General features: G+C 36.4%; 1 protein-coding gene, 1 long non-coding RNA gene and 1 pseudogene across 6 annotated transcripts; all 3 read right to left on the bottom strand.

Annotated features, from left to right (window-relative positions):
- Nucleotides 1–382: 382 nt before the first annotated feature.
- LOC149398922 (uncharacterized) lies at nt 383–977 on the bottom strand. Of its 2 annotated transcripts, none has more exons than XR_016296301.1 (3): nt 725–798; nt 552–613; nt 383–454 (listed from the first exon to the last, which is right to left on the bottom strand). It is a non-coding gene; the product is annotated as an uncharacterized LOC149398922 (long non-coding RNA). The 2 variants fall into 2 exon arrangements; XR_016296302.1 differs by lacking the exon at nt 725–798 and adding an exon at nt 952–977 and having other exon boundaries at nt 385–454.
- A 6,650-nt stretch (nt 978–7,627) lies between these two features.
- LOC149398921 (disease resistance protein RGA2-like) lies at nt 7,628–12,584 on the bottom strand. Of its 3 annotated transcripts, none has more exons than XR_016296299.1 (5): nt 9,431–12,584; nt 9,100–9,178; nt 8,780–8,998; nt 8,226–8,374; nt 7,628–8,081 (listed from the first exon to the last, which is right to left on the bottom strand). XR_016296299.1 is itself a non-coding variant. In XM_089610431.1 (2 exons), the coding sequence occupies exon 1, from the start codon at nt 12,341–12,343 to the stop codon at nt 9,443–9,445; it is 2,901 nt and encodes a 966-aa protein (XP_089466557.1). In that variant the 5' UTR covers nt 12,344–12,584; the 3' UTR covers nt 9,099–9,178; nt 9,431–9,442. The 3 variants fall into 3 exon arrangements, 1 of the variants encoding a protein (XP_089466557.1); XR_016296298.1 differs by having other exon boundaries at nt 8,226–8,370; XM_089610431.1 differs by lacking the exons at nt 7,628–8,081; nt 8,226–8,374; nt 8,780–8,998 and having other exon boundaries at nt 9,099–9,178.
- A 1,975-nt stretch (nt 12,585–14,559) lies between these two features.
- LOC149398920 (putative starch synthase 4, chloroplastic/amyloplastic) lies at nt 14,560–20,821 on the bottom strand (annotated as a pseudogene). The gene is made up of 13 exons (XR_016296300.1): nt 20,419–20,821; nt 20,156–20,260; nt 19,704–20,060; nt 18,127–18,177; nt 17,942–18,052; nt 17,467–17,576; nt 16,409–16,434; nt 16,150–16,319; nt 15,694–15,744; nt 15,521–15,623; nt 15,137–15,198; nt 14,941–15,037; nt 14,560–14,845 (listed from the first exon to the last, which is right to left on the bottom strand). The product of XR_016296300.1 is annotated as a putative starch synthase 4, chloroplastic/amyloplastic (transcript).
- Between the last annotated feature and the right edge of the window lie 428 nt (nt 20,822–21,249).

The following is a 21,249-nucleotide window of genomic DNA, read 5'->3' as shown; positions in this document are numbered from 1 at the left end:
TATAAAAAATATGTAGTATCCTTGAGAAATCTCGGTTCGATTAAAAGTATATTCCATATTATATTATCTTATAATATAGAAGATACTGAGGGACTGATTGTGGGAGTGGATATCGTCCCCATCCGCCAGGTTTTCCTCGTCTCGACCATGACCTTTGGTCACGTCGACACGGGAGATTGTCTGAGACGGCCTACGCCTCTCAACAACGGTGTTTGGGCTGAAGTTGAACTTATATTTATCTTCGGAAATACTAGCCAACTCTCCGTTAAGTTGCTTGATTTTGAGAGCAATATCACGGCGCATAACGAGGCGACCGACTTTGGTGCAAGAGAAGCAAGAGAAAGAAACCATTGTCGTGATTTCATCAAGAGCTTCGCTAAGGGACATATCTCTGAATGTAGAGCTTATAAACCGAGAGAATTTATTGGTCCCGTTGTCGTGATCGACGAAAGGTCTTCACAAAACATGAGAGAGAACAATATAATCAATTACTGTTTTCGATGTGTGTTTGTGTGTGTTCGTGCACGAGTGAGAGAGAGAGAGATAGATACCGGAATATGCTTTTACTGGAGTTAATTACCAGCGGAGCCGCTCCGTATCTCAATGCCTTGAGCTACATTATCAACACAAACGAAAAAAAAATGAAATTGCAAGCCATTCAATGGTTTTAAAAATAAAAATGAATATATATATAGACAAATAAGGTTCCTAGGAAAACATTTACACAAGAGAATCAAGCTTAGTAAACGGGTTTTGCTTCGGGTCTTGGTATAAGTTATAAGAGTCTAATTCAACATGGTTAATAAAAATCTCTAGGCAAATATTTTATGCCACAAGACTCAGTATCACATGGTTCTGTTTCTACCTTATAATCACTAAGGAGAGAGAGAGAGAGAGAGAGAGAGAGAGAGAGAGAGAGAGAGAGAGAGAGAGAGAGAGAGAGAGACTCACAGGAGCTTGAGAAACAGGGTCGTGATAGATAATGTCTGATCAGATGAGAGAGCGCTTCGTTATGTTGGAGACAAAATTGTACATTATCATCCTGCGTGTATATTTTTTAGTCGAATGGAATCATTTTTCAACGTGGAAAATGTATGTAACAACCTGTACACCTCTGATGATAGCACTCTGAATTTCAGCCTTGAGATTTTCCAGATCAACATCTGAAACATCAGAGAGAATACATCCGACCTAAGACAGAATCAATAACACACGTCGATGAGTAAAAAAATAAACAATAACTATAAACAAGAATATGCGTGGGGAACTCCAAAAATCGGAGAAAAACCGTGGCCCACCAAAAGAGAAATTTCAATATTGTAAAAATAACTGTTACAAGTCGCATATATTATCTAAATGAAGTTCTCAAAAGCTTTATTTATAGCAACAAAAGAGGAATTTAGAAGAGTTTCTTCTTATGATAACAATGCCTAGTCTCCCTTCTTATTCAGACTTTATTATATCGCCAAAGATGTAACATGATGTATATGGTTTTCAATTTATCAAAATATGATAAACAACAATGCAAGTCACATATGCAATAGGTGTTTTGAAAAAAAAATTCCATACCTGGAATTGATATTAAGGTGTTCAACTTTTCCCGGCCCCACAAAATCCTTGAGGGGAATGAAGCTTGGAGTGTAAGCAACAGCTTGGAGTGTAACACCTGAGTCCGATGTACAGCCACTGAAACTGAGCCGTTTGAATCTCGGGCCTTTTAACAGATCATAGTAAATAAATTTGTACCCGTTAAGATGATTGAACATCACCACCGCTTCTTTGTTTACGTATAACAGCTGAAAATTCTTTGGTATAAAAGAAGACCAATCGTCCATAAGTTTTGATTTGGAAATATCCACCGGTGCGCTGACTTCGCAATGTTCGCACTTTTCGTCGTTTTTGCGGGCATTGCATCGGCAATAACCCGACACGTGATCATCGTCCTCTAACATGTAAAAGCTTCTCGAGAATTTGGATTGGTCAATGTCGCGGATCAACGTGCAATCCTTTGCTTGTGCCGAGTGGATCATGACGAATTCACGACCGGAGATTAGAGAACGATGCTCTACGTCGGAAGTTTCAGAAATATCTCGACGAGTATGGTTGAAGGAAGATCTGTTAGGGACATGCCAGAAATTTGAGTTGTTTCATCACTCTTGTGTGGTTGGGCCGAGCAAGGTCTTGCATTTCTTCGCCTCTCCATAGTTTCCTGTTAGAGTCTTCTCAAACCCGAATTGAAAAGAAGAAAACGGAGATGAATTCAAAGACAAACAACTAGCAAAAAATAAAGGGCCATTGGCGGCATAAATACCTTAACTTTACGAGTTTATACACTTTAATACCACATCTTTTTTTTTCGCGGCTAAAATACAAGACGTTGGTTATTAGCGCCATCGTTAAGCTGAAAACGTTAACTGCCTACGTGGACTCTGAAAAATGAATTTAAAGTTGAAAATGATGTAAAATAAATCAAAATAAAATAAAACCCATAAAATGTACCCAAATTGGCGGCGGCAGAGAGGCGGCGTCGTCGAATTTGGCGGCGGCAGAGGCGGAGTCGTCGCGGGACACGAACTGGACGAAGGCGACGCCGCGGCTGAGGCGCGTCTTCCGGTCCTTGAGGACAGTCACGCGCGCTATCTTTCCCGAGGTGGAGAACAACGTGTGGAGGTCGGAGTTGGTGAGGGAATTGTCGATGTTCGAGACGTAGAGCGTCGATTTCGACGGCTCTAGGGTTCCGGAGCCGGCGGAGGGCTTACTGGCGGCGGCGGCGGTGGAGGAAGGAGTTGCCGAGGCGTAGCGGTAGTAGAAGGTGTCGTCCTCGTCGTCGTCGTCGCTCAGGTTGTTCCTTGACTTTTGGCGCTTCTTCTTCTCCGACGCCATTACGGAGATCCGGTTACCGGAACTGACAGTCCGAGCACCCAGAAGTTGTAAGTTTCAGGAATCAAGTTGTAACAAAATTACAGCAACTAAAAGCTGAGACTACCTCAATCGGTGAAAGGTGAGGAAAAAAGCTGGAGATTCGGTAACAGAGTTGAAAAATGGGTTTTCACAAGGCAGACGGTGAGCGTCGGCGCTGTCCGTGCGTGACACGCGTCAGGCGGCGGCGAGGCTGGAGAGAGGTGAGATTCAACCTGGCTTGTTGGAAACGGCGACGTGGCTACCGTCCGTCCTTCCGCGCGTCAGACGGAATGGCGGCTTATCGGTTTCCGCGCAGACGGAATGGCGGCTTCCGCGGAGCCGTTTACGCGGAAAGTCGGCTTCCACGGAATCCGTGCGAGGCTGAGGTGGATTTGACCGTTGAAGCCAGGTTGAATCTCGGCCATTGATTTTGTTACCGTTTTTTCATCAATGGTCACAAAAAAATGGCCGTTTTTTTACTTTATACACGGATTTCTTATTTTTTTTACACTTTCATCCTTTTCTCTATAAATATAACTCATTTCAATCCAATTTCTCACAACATCATCCAACAAATTCTCTCTACAATTCTCTCTACAATCTCATCAAGCTCTATGTAATCCTTTCGTTTTATTTTTCTTGAATATTTGTAATCCTTTCGTTTTATTTTTCTTTTTATGATATTTATTGTAACCACGGTTTTCCTATGCCACAAATGAGGGTTCATTAATAAAATTTTCGTGGTTCCGTCCACGTTTCTTACTTAAAACAAAAACGTCTCGATTTACATTTTAACCCTTTTTATTAAAAACGTAACATTTTAGTCCTCTTGATTTTACATTTTAATTGAAATCAAAACGGCTTATTGGCTTAACGGAATAATGCCTTCTAATAAGAAACGGAAACGGCTTAATGGCTTAACGGAAGGAAAATTTCCGTTAAGCCATTAAGCCGTCCTTATCGGCTTATTGGAAGGCCGAAATTTCCAATAAGCCAGGTTGAGGTGAGATAGGTGAAATATGACGAGAGAATATGGGGTACATTTTATGGGTTTTATTTTATGGGTTTTATTTTATTTTGATTTATTTTACATCATTTTCAACTTTAAATTCATTTTTCAGAGTCCACGCAGTTAACGTTTTCAGCTTAACGATGGTGCTAATAACCAACGTCTGGTATTTTAGCCGCGAAAAAAAAGATGTGATATTAAAGTGTATAAGCTCGTAAAGTTAAGGTATTTATGCCGCCAATTGCCCAAAAATAAAAAAATGCCTACTAGGAAAACGGAGTAACATTAAAAAAAATGCTTGTAACTAAATTTTCAATATATAGCTAGAAACGAACCAACATCAAGTGAAAATGAAAACGCATTTGATTATGAGATTTGTAACTAATTAGGTCACTTTAAACATGTGATTTAGGATCTAGTCTATGTTAGACAATTTTTAGGGATATAGCCAAATGGCTTATGTGGCAATAATTAAGGTCTGATTTGCCCTTATTTATTAACAAATCCGTCACTTTCTATCTCCTATTTTTTTTCAAATAATTTTTTTTGCATCAAAACTTCAAAAATTCGTATCTTTCTCATACGAACTCGAAATTGAGTGATTTCAAATCCTACAAATTCGTGGCGTCGAGATCTTCAAAAATAGATCCATTGTGTTTGATGAAAAATTATATTTATGTCGATTATTTCAAAAAATTTCAATTATTTCCATATTTAAGGTAGTAACGTGATTTTTCTACATCTATGGTATTAAACATGATTTTTCATCACACACAATGGATCTATTTTTGAAGATCTCGGCGTCACGAATCCGTAGGATTTGGAATCACTCAATTTTCGAGTTCATATGAGATAGATATGGTTTTTTGAATTTTATGTAAAAAAAATGAAAGAAAAAAATAGGAGAGAGAAAATGACGAATTTGTTAATAAATAAGGGCAAATCAGACCTTAATTATTGTCACATAAATCTGTTGGTTATTTTCCTAAAAGTTGTGAAACATAGGCTAAAAACAAATTTCATAGTTTCATTTTGGCTATTTTGCTAAACTGCCATTTGATTATTACGGTTGTTATATTCGCAAACTCATGGTGTGCTATCTAAACCCTAAGGCGAGAGAGCTTGGTTCATTAAAGATTATGAGAGTGAATATCAGAAGAGCGTTACCGTCGCTCTTTGACGAAGTGAGAGGCCACCGGTGAATAGACTAATTTTGCCTAAAACAATTCTCGGGACAGGAGGGACTAATCCTGCAAAACAGTTTAGGACCACTTTACTTCTTAAAATTATTTAGGGGTTTTTAGCGTTAATGGTCTTTTAACTTTTATGATTCTGCTGTTTCGGTCCTTAAATATTTATTTAGAGCATTTTGGTCTCTAACGATTTAGTAGCTTTTTTTTTTAGTCTTTTCGAAACAAATTCATTTAAAAAATATAATTCAACACCTGAGCAGATTTAAACACATATAAAAACTAAAATTAAATTGAAAAAGTATAATTTAGATAAAATAATGATCTAAAAAGCTTTAATTGTTAAGTGTTTTTAGGATGGTCATAGTATAAGTTCATTAGTTTATTTTACAAAACTAAAGTTATTTTAATTAATAAAATGCTATAAGTAGTATAAGTGTTAAATTTTTATTTAAAAAATAAAATTTCTTGGAAAATAAGAGCGTTAAAGACTAAAATGCTCTAACAAATATATTAGAAACTAAGTAGCACAATAAAAAAAAATTTATAGACTATTTACGCCAATAAGCCAAATCTTAGAGACTAAAATGCATCAAACACTCAAGGACCACATAAACTAAAAACGATCAATAAATTGGAAATAGTATGTTGTTTATGGTTCAAAAGCGCACACGATGTTGCAAGAGGCGACCCGAGATACCATGTGCACTAAGGATGTCATTTTTGTCGTTCTATGAAATGGTGGCACCAATATGCCACAACCTTTAATTCTAGCTTGGGACGGTTTTTCTTCTAGCTATAACTATTTGTTTCATATAACTTTTTTTTTTTCTAGTATTCTCATTGTTGTAACTGTTGATTTCTCAACTTCCTCTTAATAAAAAGTTTTCGTGTGCCCTCTAAGAGTTTTCCTATGACATAAAAGAAAAAACAAAAAATAATTTTGTTGACAACATGGAATGTAGTTAATAGTCAAACAAAAAAAAAAAAACAGCAAAAGAAGTGATATTTCGATTTAAAATAGAAAGTACTGATTTCCAAAAGAGAGATTTCGAGGTCCCTAGACAACGCGCCTTGATCCTCCACTGCTACGACGCTCAACATATGTCTGATGACGATTCTAAGTCTAGTCTTGAGAGAGAGAGAGAGAGAGAAGGTTTGGAATGGGTGACCGTGAGTTTGCTGTGGCTAAGATCGAGCTCTACTGTGAATCGCCGCTCCAACACGTCCCAATTTTGCTGCTTATGATCTTTGTGTACCGTTTTCTTCTCAGCCATTGCGAGTATACTCTCTACTAGTATCACTATCTATGAACAGAACGGACCAAAAATTACTGATAATTAATCAAGAGTGTCACGGAGATGAACTCCTATCGGTGTCTGAAAGCGATTAATCACATAAAATCAAGAACACCAAACTGAATGACGACAGCAAATTCTCAAACAAATAAACTGCTCTAGGCTTCATCGGCCATATGCAAAGAAGCTAGACCACATTTACGACAGCAATAAAATTAGTGATACTGAGTGGACTTCTCCGGATGAATAAGGGTTGACGACTTTTTATTTTATTATATTATCAATGAAAGTGGATTATGATAGATTTACCTAGGCAATAGATAAAATAAGAGTCGAAGCAAACTGGTAATAAGAAAGATACCAGATAGCTAGGCAAGGCTCGGCTCGGCTAAAAAAATGCCAGAGAGTCGGAAAACAGCTCGGATTTTCTCGGGAATCGGGGAAGGAAGAAAAGGGCTGAACTAAAAATTGCAGTAAGGAAGAAGAAGCTTGGCTATTAACGTAGGAGACTGATTAAAACTGAGGGATTATTGTTTCGAAAAAAAAAAAAAAAAAAAAAAACCCGAGGGATTATTTACACCACTCTCGCTTAGTAAAGCCAAGCCTCTTCTTCCTTACTGCAATTTTTGGTTCAGTGTTACAAAATGCCTGGAAGCCTTAGACAACCAAAAGTATGCTAAAAAAAACTGAGGGATAATTTTTGCTAAAAGTTATGCAATTTTTGTGATTGATATTTTGAGAAAGTTTAGATGATGATTGTGATCAGCTATACCGAGGCAAAAAAGGCTTTTTGAGGACCCAACGCTAAAACGAGACAGAAGAGAACCTCAGAGCACCATACAAAGAGGCAATCTGTTACCTTGATATAATACTCACAAGCAGAAATTAAAATAACCACATTGCAATCCAGTGACTAATTCTATTAATGAAACCACTTCCAAACCACAGAAAATAAAAAAGTATTGAATCTTATGAAAGAAGAAGATCTTCGATGTCGTCAATCGAATACTCGTCATTTCTTGCACATACATCATCTCATAACATAAACAGGGACCTTGATTTACTATAAGTTGAAAGTGTGGCAATTGATCCATTGTTACATATCAGTTTAAACAAATACAAATCACAAGATTTAAACTTTCCTTTCTCGTCACAAAATAAATATGTTGTTGAAAGTGTGGCAATTGATCCATTGTTACATGCATGTTGTTGTTGCTGTTGGCGGTATCGAGCGAAATAGAAAATCACAAGATTTTCAGATGTTGTGCCATCATATTTTTCAAGTGTCATCCATGGGCAAGAACAATTCGTATCTGTGGTCCGATTCACATATTGCGACAATGATTAATAAAGGAACAAAAGAGAACAATTAAAAAAAACAAGATCGCGCAAAACCGAAAAACAAGTTTGTTGAACTCGCTTGTGAAATTCCTTGGGAAAATACAACGCCCCGTAGTTCTTGTTTGTTTCATGGACGTGCTCCTCGGAGCGCTTGGAGCGAATCTGCAGAGCCCTGAGACGAGAACCAGTGGAGACACTCTGTCCCTGAGCGTAATTATCGAGTAGGACCTGATTGTTGATCTTTAAGCTTCTCGACCCTTGTGTGTATTTCTGACCCGCGTCCCCGTTTTGAAATATTTGGTCCAAAAAGTTATCGACTTTAATCTCTTTCCCATCGGAGCTCTACACCAAAACCAACCATATATCAACCAAAAATCTCCAGATTCAAACTTTAGTCATAAAAGAAGAAGATCAAGCTTCAGTCTTTACAGGAGGGAGAGAGAGAGAAAGAGAGAGAGAGAGAGAGAGAGAGAGAGAGAGAGAGACCTTTTCTGAGGGAAGAAGGTTTGGAATGGGTGTGCGTGAGTTTGTTGTGGCTAAGATTGAGCTCTGCTTATTTCACAGCAGCGAATCGCCGCCGCTCCGACTTCTTCTCGGCCATCTCTCTACTCTCTACTCTGTACTAGTACCACTATCTTACGAAACAACGGATCAATAATTACTAATAATCAATCAGGAGTATCACCGAAATGAGCTCCAATCAGTGACTAGGCAAAATCTGATATAATTAATCACATCAAATCAAGAACAATTGAACAGAACAGTACATCAAACTGAATGATAACAACAAATTCTCAAACACATAGCGTGCATTCAAAGATTAAATAAACTGAGAGACTTCATTGGTAGCTAGACCGCATTTACAATAGCAGAAATTAATCTATACTTAGTGGACTTCTCCAGATGAACAATGGTTGATGATTTTTTTATTTTATATATATCAATGAAATTAGTGGATTATGAATTTATGATAGAGTTACCAAAACAAAACAAAGGTAACGTAAAAAATTAGAGTCAAAACAAAAAGATTAGAAAAATACCATATAGTCAAGGCAAGGCAAGGCTCGGCTCATAAATGGCAGGGACTCGGAAGACGGCTCGGAATTTCTCAAGAATTGGGGAAGGAAGAAAAGGACTGAACCGAAAATTGTAGTGAGGAAGAAGAAGCTTGGCTTTAACGTACGTACGAGACTGATTGAATTTTTGCATAACATGATTAAATATCAGACTATTTGCAATCCATCGCTGCATGTCCAGTACTGTTCTCATGCAAGTTTTTTCAATAATCAAGCATTGGATTTAGCTTATAGAACAAGGGAAACTGATTGCACGTTGATTTAAATGAGCACTCTTCTCATACCCATTTTTCATTAATCTTGTTCCAATCGATGTTCTCGAACTTGAGAAGTTAAATTGAAAGCTCCATAAGCGATGGTCACCTGGAAATCAAATATTAGAAAATCCAGCTATGGTCTATGATCATGATCATCAACTAAGGTTGCATAAATCAAATCTTGTTCAAAAGAAAACATCATTGCGAGAATCACAAGAGAAGAAAAATTATGTTTTTGCTCTTTTCAAATTGGATCTTGAAATCTTCAAGAGGAAAAAAAGGTAATGCAAGTTGTTGATCTGTATGATAATACTAAATATCTCAATTTTTTTTGGAAGAAAGGAGGAAATGAAATTACCAGAAAGTTGTCTCACTCGGTCTCGTCTGTTTGAATCCAGACACCATCTTTCTGCACGTGTTTGCGATTGAAGAGGATGTTGGGGACATGCGAAATCTTGTGCCATTCCTTCCCGACCTCTTTCTGGCACTGCCTTTGCAAGGTAAGGGATTCACCATAGATGCCCAGCTCTTGCAGTGGCGTCATTTTCAGAAACTCTGGTAGTGTTTCAAGGCTTTCACAAACTTCAATGGTCAATTTGCGTAGACATGGCATAACTTTTGTTGTCGTCTTTGTGCAACATCCTTCCCACACTCTCCACTGCGGATGGAAATTGAAAGAAAGGTGTTCCAATTTCGGAAATGAAATGACCTCTCGATCGGCTTCAGTGATTCCGAGGAATTCTTCACCCACCCTACACATCTTGGGAAATTCACGTAGGTTTAGTACCTTAAGTGAAGGCAATTTCCCAAGCGGAGGTAAAGTCTCGCAATTCATGAATACAATTAAGCGAAGACAGGTGAGATTGGAAAGAGACATCATCCAAGCGAGCGACGCGGTGAGACCCAAGTAATTCTCAATGGTCAGAGATTTCAAATTGGGATGTGGATGAATGGAACTCAGGATTTCGGTGTCGTTGTGATTGTTGCTATCTATTGATTCCGACTCAGAAATGGATCTGAAGCCCAACTCCAAGTTAAGCACATGCGGTTTGCCATAGAGGTTCAGCTTCGCGACATCATCCACTGTCAACCCTGTGTTTCTTCCACACCCATCGATCCATAGACGCCCTCGAAACTGAAGGTGTTTCATTGTGATTAGATCTCCAATGTGTAGATAGGATCCCCTCTCCTTGGGCACCACTATCATGTCTAGACTTTGCAAACCACTTATTTTTCCTAACCCTTTCGGAAGCCCCTTTAACTTCCAACACCCATCAATGTAGAGATGTTTTAGGCTGACTAGTTTTGAGATGCACTCTGGTAGTGCTTTTAACTCGAAGCAACAACGGAGTTTCAAGGTTTCCAGATTACAGAGGTCGAATAGTCTCTTCGGCAATTCTATCAAATTACCATTCATTGATAAGTCTAGATATCTCAAGTGTTTCAATAGACCAATATCCTCTGATAATTGTCCCAACCCGCAACTCTCCAAACTCAAAGTCCGAAGACATGTAAGTTGAGAAAACACAAACATCTCTCTGTCCCATCCTAGGAAGAAAAGCGTGCGCAATTTGTTCGCATTTCCTAATGAATTAGGAAGACACCCTTTGAGAGTCAAGTGACGAGTGTTTTCTTCTACCACCACCGCCTTGTTTTCTACTTCTTCGTCAAGTTCCATATAAACGTATTCATCGCCCGTCAAAAAATGGGCAAAATCATGAACTATGTCATGCATTTTGCACCGAAGGTCTCCAGTATATTCATTCTCTTTAATTTCTTGAAAAAACGACCGCATAGCCAAACTCTCGAAACAATCTCGACCTAGTTTCCACGATTCTATTCCTCGGCCTAAATAACCGTGAGACATCCACATCTCGATTAGTTCATCTCTCCGTATAACATGGTCTTGAGGAAACACCGAACAAAACAGAAAGCAGCGTTTTTCCCGCGGTGGAAGATCGTAGTAACTTAGTAGAAAAGGAGCAAAAACCTCCTTAACTTGAGCATCTTTTGACTCCCACAGTTGACTACACAAAATGTCTTCCCACTGACTCGTCGTCTTTTTAAACCGCACAAGACTTCCAAGAGTTTTAACAACTAAAGGCGAGCCTCGCGATTTAGCAGCGATTTTCCGGCCGATAGGTTCTAGCTGTCGACGCTCCTCGTCTCCCTTCCCAATGAATGCCAATTGGCTGAAAATCGACCAGCAATGATCTTCACTCAGCATTTTTAGACTAATGATCTGGTCTGTGGGCACTCCCATCATGATCGCAACTTCTTGCTTTCTCGTGGTCACTAATATCCGGCTTCCTCTACCCCCTCTCCTAAGAGCTTCTGCTAAAATTTCCCATCTACTACAATCTACAAACCAGACATCGTCTAAGACAATCAGAACTCTTTTCCCCTCTATGGACTCACGAATGCGTTCGACAACGACATTCAGTTCAGGGCTTTGAGTAGAGCTTCCAAGGCCTTCAGCGATCGCTTTCGCGACCTTGATCTCGTCGTAAGGATCGGAGACGCACACCCAAGCTCGCTTCTCAAAGTGGTTCTTAACCGCCTCATGGTTAAAAGCAAGTTGGGCGAGAGTAGTTTTTCCGAGACCCCCCGGTCCCACAATGGGGATGATATGACGGGAAGATCTCCCATCATCCTCATTGATACTGCTCTCACTCAATAACTTGCTCACTAAAACACTCTTTTCCTCGTCTCGACCATGAACTTTGGTCACGTCGACAAGGGAAATTGTCCCAAGTGGCCGAGGCCTCTCAACAACAGTGTTTATGTTGAGATTGTACCTATTTTTATCTTCGGAAATCCTAGCCAACTCTCCATTAAGTTGCTTAATTTTGAGAGCAATATCACGGCTCATAACGAGGCGACCGACTTTGGTGCAAGAGAAGCAAGAGAAAGAAACCGGAAAACACACCTTGTTGTCTGAAGAAGAAGAAGCAGAAGAAGAATTCTCCCGAGCTTTCTCTTCTTCTTCTTTCTTGATCTTGTACTCGAGAACAGTCGTGTTCCACTCATCCAGAACGTTCTCCATCTCCTCCGAAGTGTTCTTGAGCTCCTTAAGCCATAATGTCACAGCGCTGTCATTCAGTTGCTTCTGCTCGGCGTCCTGAAGCACAGCTTGAATGAGCACAAGATTGGTCTTCAGTTTTTTGACATCTTCTTTGACTCCTTTCACCAGCTTGATCTCCCCTCCGATTGCATCGAATGCCATGGGAACCAGAGTCTCAATCAGCACCGAAACCACAGCTTCAGCCATCTTCCCACTTTGGAATTTTCTTCACAGCTCAACTCACTCACTCTTATGGTATTGGATGAAGAAGAGAATAACAGGGCTGGACAGAAGAAACTCTTATATCCCTATTATATTTTCAGGATGATTTTATAAAAAAGAACCTATCAGACTATTCAATACAACCAATGAATGGAAAGGAGAAAAAAAGGGCAATAGCTGTAAAGGAAAATATGCTCATTCTCCTCGACATACTTCAATCATTCTCCTCCACAAAAAATAAAGATGTCTTTATATTAATAATATTAATAATTATAATAAATAAATCATTAAGGGCACAGTGGTCGCTATTCTATTACAATAATTGAAGATGGGTTTTTTGACCATTGACTACTACCATATTGGTTGTGATTTCTTAGTGCATCACGTGATACATTATTTATTTATATATACATTATGATCTCAATGATGATATTGTGACTGATTGTTTTATAGTCAACTTTTACATGCTGTTCTACAATTTAAATTGTTATTAGTTTGAAAATGCCATTATTCTGTACAATCTTAATTTGGTTACTGGCTTGCTTTGGCATTGCATTTTAATAGATGTTTTATTGCTGTATTTTTTTTTTTTTTTTTTGCACGCTGCATGTATGTATTTGACTTGCTACGTCACCGTCTTTTATTATGTTTGATTTGTAATCTCAGGAGTCTACAACTCTACATATACATATTTGTATTATTGTTATACTTCTATTGTTGCATATAATGACATAACTATATAATAGTTCGTGTGAGTGTAACAGGTTTGTATCCCGATCCAAAAAAGAGTGTAACGGGTTTGTACTTTTATTTTTATTTTTTAAGAAGAAGAGGAAAGGGTCTCAAAGGGTAGTCACGAATAGAAAGGGCATATCTGCCAAAATTTGATCCCATAAAACAAAAGGAGGTGAGCAATAACAATACATGAACTGGATTTGCAATCCATCGCTGTATATACAGTTTTGTTCCCCTGCAAGTAATTTTCAATAAACAAAAATTGGATATCGCTTTTTTACATCAAGGGAAACGGATTGCAAGTTGAGTTAATAAATGAGTCAACTGTTAGTACCATACCCAATTTTCATTAGTCTCGTTTCAGTCGCAGCCATCAATGTTAACTACATGTGTAACACGGTTGTTCACAAGCCCATAAGTAACTTAGATTATCAATTTGATACCCAGAAAGAGACATGTTAAGGATTTGAAACTAAGGAAAATCTGCTTGAAAGTCTGAAATAGTTCTTCAACAAGTCGTATCTAGTGGTTATTCTTGAGGTGAGTTTGTCCCCGAACAAAGTCACCTTCCACGTGTCGAATTGGCAAACAAATACGGAGCACTTCTTGCAGGATAGTCGATGTTGAGCAAGCTGATTTAACCTATTAAGTCAATGTTGAATTCTATATGAATTTACGCATTCTTTTTCAGATGTTGTGTCATCATATTTTGAGCCAAGGTGTGAAGGTCTTGTGTGAAATGTATAGCGATCCGGCTCGATGAGCGTCTTGGTAGTGCGAGGTCTCGTCTCAAGCGGAAACAAGTCTCTCTGTGAACGCTAATACGTCTATTCCATTGAACGGCCTAGGCATATATAGGGAGTAGAATGCATAGTAGAACTCCATATTTAGAGTTTCACTATTCATTAACTCTATTATGGAGTGAGAAATGTAGTTGGATTGCAGTAATCTCAACTTCATTTTGTTACATCCCACTCCATTACATTAGTGAGTGGGTTGGAGATGTACTAAATTAAAAATACTTTCAAAAAAATAATAAGTTAATTAATTATAATCCGTGGCTAATTAATTATAATTAACATAACATTGGTTATTTAACAAATAGTAAGTTTAATGTGGCTTAATTGTTTATAAATTATTTAAAAAAGGCATAAGACATAGAATTTATATAATATTAAATTGACGAAAGATTACTCGAACCTAGGCTAAAGTTTATTTTTTCATTTTCAAACTGTCTTGCAATTTTTTTTTCATTTTATGGAAATATTGTTCTTCATTATACTGTTTTTGGCCTTCTTTTATTTTAAGAAAAAAAAAACTAATTACTTGAAAAATTTTATTTTTTATTTATTAAATATTCTTGGTAGTCTACTTTGTAACAAATTGGCCAATTTTCAGCTCATAGTTGAAAATATTACGTATTATTTTACTCTCTAGCAAATATCAAGTTTTATTATGTAAGCATTTTTATTTTATTAATTTATGGTCTTCTATTTTAGCACAACTTGTTTGAACTTTGAATTAGAAAGGTCTATAGAAATCCCACTCTAACCCCAGATAAAATATATGCAATGAAACACTACTAACAAATATGTACACATATATGCTTTTTCATATACATTGCGTAGTTATTTACAAATTCCTAAGATCTGCATAAGTAGAAATATGGATGTCACAGCACTCGGCGTCCCAAGAGAAGTCCATTCTCATCCCTTGGATTATCTTCTGATCCCACTCCGACGACTTCTTTTCCTTTTACAACACACAATCGAATTTATTTAGCTTTACTTCTTATATCACAGTTTATAAAAAGAAACATCAACATAAAACTGTGAAGAAAGACGTACAATTTCATCAAGAGCTTCGCTAAGGGACATATCTCTGAATGTAGAGCTTATAAACCGAGAGAATTTATTGGTCCCGTTGTCGTGATCGACGAAAGGTCTTCACAAAACATGAGAGAGAACAATATAGTCAATTACTGTTTTCGATGTGTGTGTGTGTGTTCGTGCACGAGTGAGAGAGAGAGAGAGAGATAGATACCGGAATATGCTTTTACTAGAGTTAATTACCAGCGGAGCCGCTCCGTATCTCAATGCCTTGAGCTACATTATCAACACAAACGAAAAAAAAATGAAATTGCAAGCCATTCAATGGTTTTAAAAATAAAAATTAATATATATAGACAAATAAGGTTCCTAGGAAAACATTTACACAAGAGAATCAAGCTTAGTAAACGGGTTTTGCTTAGGGTCTTGGTATAAGTTATAAGAGTCTAATTCAACATGGTTAATAAAAATCTCTAGGCAAATATTTTATGCCACAAGACTCAGTATCACATGGTTCTGTTTCTACCTTATAATCACTAAGGAGAGAGAGAGAGAGAGAGAGAGAGAGAGAGAGAGAGAGAGAGAGAGAGAGACTCACAGGAGCTTGAGAAACAGGGTCGTGATATGATTGGCACAAGATAATGTCTGATCAGATGAGAGAGCGGTTCGTTATGTTGGAGACAAAATTGTACATTATCATCCTGCGTGTATATTTTTTAGTCGAATGGAATCATTTTTCAACGTGGAAAATGTATGTAACAACCTGTACACCTCTGATGATAGCACTCTGAATTTCAGCCTTGAGATTTTCCAGATCAACATCTGAAACATCAGAGAGAATACATCCGACCTAAGACAGAATCAATAACACACGTCGATGAGTAAAAAAATAAACAATAACTATAAACAAGAATATGCGTGGGGAACTCCAAAAATCGGAGAAAAACCGTGGCCCACCAAAAGAGAAATTTCAATATTGTAAAAATAACTGTTACAAGTCGCATATATTATCTAAATGAAGTTCTCAAAAGCTTTATTTATAGCAACAAAAGAGGAATTTAGAAGAGTTTCTTCTTATGATAACAATGCCTAGTCTCCCTTCTTATTCAGACTTTATTATATCGCCAAAGATGTAACATGATGTATATGGTTTTCAATTTATCAAATAGTAAAACCGTTCTTAAAAAAAACAAAGGCTAAACAATAATAATAATAAACTATTCTTACAACTATATTAGAGGTGTTTTCAGATAATCCCGTGTAGTGTTGTAGTGTGATTTTGCAAGAGGCTTTCCCTGTGATGTCATCCGCAGTGTAATTTTCCGGAAGAGTGTTGTCTTGTGGAAGGATCCCAAGTAGAGCTCTCAAATCCAAAAGGAGAAACAACAATCTCGTCCCTGAAACAATGGGTATATTTTAGGGTAATAATAAACAAGAGGTAATGTGTAAACGAGAATCAAGGAAGTAATAACTGCAAATTAATTACCGATTATATTTCCACCAATATTCAATCTGCCATTAAGAAAAAATCTCTGTTAATGTATCTTGATGCATTGTAAAATGTAATCATGTTTCAGTGTTAATGTATGGGAAAAACCATTGTGAATGCGTTTAGAATTATGGGTGTTTGGATGTTAGAATGAAAAAATAGGTGTTGACATATTTTGCAGTAAATCTGAGTAAATATTGGGCAGTTTAAATTTTTGTCGTGTGTAAATCTTTATTTACACATATTTACACCGAGTATGTCAATCCTTGGATTTTACAACAATGTATGGTTGTTAATATCTGTAGTAAATGTGTGTAAATATTAAGTACTATTATATTTGGTTATCTGGAAGTGTTTATTTACGCATATTTACTGCATAAGTTGTCATAACCTTGACTTATTTACATATATTTAAATAATAAACGATACAATATATTTCTGGCCGAAAATATCAGAAATAATCTATAAAAAGAAACAAATAAATTACAACTTCCACGTCCATTTAGTTCCTAAAATAAAGGGAATCATAAATTGACTAAATCATGTTCACACTTATATCAGGAAAACAATTCAAAAAATTTCGGGAAAAAATTTAAACCGAAAATTCAAATATGTAATTCAAAATTCAAACGCACATGGGCAATTTTCGGAAATAAAAAAACCTATTATTGGGCCACGTCATCGGCATGGCTATTTACTTAGTATTTACAAAACCTTGGCTAAATAGCAAATCATAAGGTTTGATTTGGCTATTTTGCTAATTTTTTTGTATATTTTAATATATACCTATCTTTCTTCTGAAGAACAAAAAAAAGGCGTGATTCTGCAATAAAATGACATTTCCACGATTATATAGAAACTAAATATTTTGAGTAAAATAGTCCAACAACTATTGGTTTTGTTAACACTTTAATCATTTTTCCTAAAAAGAATCATTCTTTTTTCCTATGAATAGTGTTTGGTCATCCAATAGCAGTGTACAACACAACTTTACCAATATATCTAAAGATTCTGAGACCAAATTCAAGGATTGGCCTTTAAATGTATAAACTTACTTGTTAGCATTCAAAGTAGATTCCAAGCCATGGCTAAGAATCTGAATAATCTTGCTTTTCGAATGCATTGATGACATTACCACCACTTTATTGGAATACACAATTCCACCCTGAAAACTTATAATACACGCGGGAAAACTCAAGACATGACACGAGGCTAAAGAACTCTTGGCATGTAATAACGTTAAAAACAATTAAATAAAAACGTGAGAACCATTGTGGAAGGAAAGGAAATTGCTCGTCAATATAGAGATATATGTTTCAATCAACTGTGTTGTCAAAGTTCTGCATACTGTGTTCTCTGATACAGTTTTGACCGAAGTTAGAAATGGTGCATGAATTGGACTTTTTCTGATGAAACTTGCAGGCCAAACTATACATTTCGGCCTTATGAATAAGAGAGCTAGCAAGGTGACTATAGTCAAAGATTTTATATTAAAAAGATAATAATAACTAAAAAGAAAGTGATTTTTACCTTTAAAAGGTTGACGAGATGAGTTTTATCGCTGTCTTGCAAACGATCGGCTCGGTGAAGACTGCGAAGACCAAGTCCGCATAATGCTATTTTTTCTGGTTTCTCTACACACTATAAGTATGAAAATTGGTCAAAGGGGATGCCGAGAGTACATGAAGCGGGACATGAAATGAAACAGCTCTTGCCTGTAGATTTAAGTTCTGGCATGTGAACAATATTTTTGTACCTTCTAGTCCCTGTAATAAATAAACAAAAAAAATACTAATTAAGGAACGAACAATCATCGAAGAAAAATTACACTTCTAAAAGGATCATTTGTTGGAATTGAAGATCGCATATGGGACAGAAGTAAAACTGAGAGAGCTTCTCTAATAAAATGGCTTTACGTCAAAATCTGACATAAAAAAAAAATTTAAAAATAAATAGCCTTTACATGAACTTAAATTTCCATATAGGATTATTAACTGAAAGATGATCTAGAGAAATAGTTGCTCATTCTCACTTAAAGTCTTTATTGGCATTTCCATGTGAACTAGTCAAGTAATTGTATAACCCGATCACATTCACAGACCGTAACTTTTTAACTAAAGAGAGCAACGGATCTAATAAACCTCTTCATGGATTCATCGTCCAATCTATTAATCTACCGCTCTTCACTCTTTTACACATCTAACATTTCAATTGCTCACTTAATCATAACATTTTTAAAGCTGATATCTAAAGTTACAAGTAGGGCTGTACAAAACCGAACCGAAAATCGGATAAAACCGATATCCAAACCGAACCGAAACCGAAATTTGGAGCCACAGCTAACCGAAATTCGGATTCGGATAACCGATCCGGTTTACAAAACTGGACCGGATATCGGATTTGATTTTGGGAAAATCTGGATATCGGTTATTTAACCGATTTTTTTAATTAAAAATAAATATATATTAAAAAAAAAAGACTTGACCTAATTTTGAGAGAGACCTAGCGTTTTTATTTTTTTCCCAAATCAGATTTTGCTGAAGTGGAAGCACTAAATTATTCTAAGCAAGTTGTTTTGGGTAAGATAATTAATTTGATATTTTATTTGACATATTCATTTGTTGTTTGTTTATTAAAACAAATTTATTTTAAATTTATGTCATTATTATTAACAGATGATGGTCAAGTTGTCATAAAATAACAAACTTCTCATATATCAACTCCTACTGCTACTACAACTTGATTATGTGATCTATAAAAGTAACATACAAATTCAATTGTTGTATGGTTTATTATGATCATTAGGGTTGTAATTTTAATTTTATATTATGATATTTACATGTGCATGTAGTTGGAGACGAGTGTCATTTTGAATTTTATTTTTTTTACTTAGTTTTAGATTATGTATTGTCATTTTGGAGCTTTATAAGAGTCGTTTGTACTCGTTTTTTGAATTTTTACAAACCGGATTTGGATTTTAGAAAATGGATATCCATTTTATAAAATTGGATATTAAATTGGATCTGAAATTTTACAAACTGGATAACCGAATTTTAAAAACTGGATACTGGATTTAAGAAACCGGATAACCGAATATTCGGATAACCGAATTTCGGTTTTAGACTAAATTGGACCGGATACTGGACCGAGTTTTTAAAAACCGAAAATTCGGATTCGGATACTAAAAATGTCAAAAACCGAACTGAACCGATCCAGTTTCACCCCTAGTTACAAGTACTAAAAAACTGATATCCAAGTCGTTAGTTCTTCATTTGTGTTAATAAAGGTAAACCTGCTTTTCAAAGACATCCCAGAAGAGTGGTCCAGCGATAGCGGTCTCCCAATTGTGGATGTGTAATACATCGGGCCGTTTTCCGGATTTCAATATGTAATCCAAAGAAGCACGCGAAAAATAGGAAAATGTGAGAATCATAAAAGGCGATTTTAACAATAAAAAGTTAAAATGTTGGTATGATTATGATCATCGACGTGAAAAATATCAATGACTTAGGGGAACTAAGAATAAACCCGAAATAGTTTTATTTCTAACCGTTCGAAGTCGTCCGAGTAGCCGTATATCAGCTCATGGTCGAAGAAGGAAGAGTAAAGCCGTGGTTCAATTAAAGTAACTCCGATAACACTAACAACACTGCAAAAAACAAAAACAAATAAAAAAAAAGTAGGTGTTTAAAACATAGTTTCTTACAATGTCCCATGAGAAGAAAAAAAATGAGCTCTACCAACCCATTCCAAATTCTGTTCTCATGTAATTGGCCATTAAAGTATGAATAAGAATCCGCATCGATTTCACGCAGCCCTTGAACTGCTTCTAGGTCCAGGCTCTCATACCTATGTCCAGTGCAAAGTCATTGGGAATAAATTTTTAAAAAAAATCTATCAAAAATAGAATAATATAATCCTAGATCATGTATCCGGCCAAATTGGGATATCTACTGCACCAAAGACACTTAAAGTAAAAAATAAAAATAAAAAAGTATGTTGATTACTTGGGTAATATAACCTCCACGAGATGACCCTTTCTCTGCAAGGCTCGCGATAATCCCGTCACATAAGATCCCAAACATCCAACAGAAACCAATGGTTCCATTTCAGTGCATATGTGGACAACATGGAATGCATTTCTGGGTCGAGAATATAGATAAAAATTATTAATAGAACCGGGGAAGGAAAGCATGAAAAGAGATATTCTAGCGTTCGACTACGAAAGAGATTTATTGGTTGTAAATATTGTAATGGGACAAGCTTAGGAAGCTGCTAGACTGGGAACAGGTGCAAGAAAGGAAGAAAAAAAATAATAAAAAAAAAACCAAATTATGTGGAGACTGAAATCTCAAACTGATTGATGAAAATCAGTCTTAAAGCCAAAAAAAGAACATATGTGACCCATAAGAACCTTAGTAGGTCCATCTCAAGAGTATTGATTTTGACTTCTTCTAATCTCAACGAAGTAAAATGGATTTTTTGGATGGCTCTCGACAGTTGGTCGGATTAACTGTCATAGTTAATATGATTAACTGTCTGTCACAATTAATCTGATTAATTGTCTGTGACAGTTAATCTGATTGACTATTGTTGATGTCGATTTCAACAATCTCAAATTATAATATAGTTTATATATTTGATTTATTATAAATATGAGTTTCAGAAGACGTCGTATAAGAAGCAAAAGAAATTCAAAAGAAAAAAGGCCGAAGTAAATATAAATGCTCGAAACTTTTTATTAATAATTGAATAAATTACAGACTAGAAGGTGACAAAGTGCCGAGCTTAATAAGGTCGAACTCGAAGTAATAAAGAAATGAGAGATCGAAAGTAAA

This window comes from Urtica dioica, chromosome 4 (genome assembly GCF_054948205.1).
Source record: "Urtica dioica subsp. dioica isolate 48M chromosome 4, U.dioica_male_clone48M_v1_H2, whole genome shotgun sequence".
In the NCBI taxonomy this organism is placed as follows: Eukaryota; Viridiplantae; Streptophyta; class Magnoliopsida; order Rosales; family Urticaceae; genus Urtica; species Urtica dioica.
The sequence above is the reverse complement of the archived record's forward strand: the minus strand, read 5'-3'. Positions and strand labels throughout refer to the sequence as shown.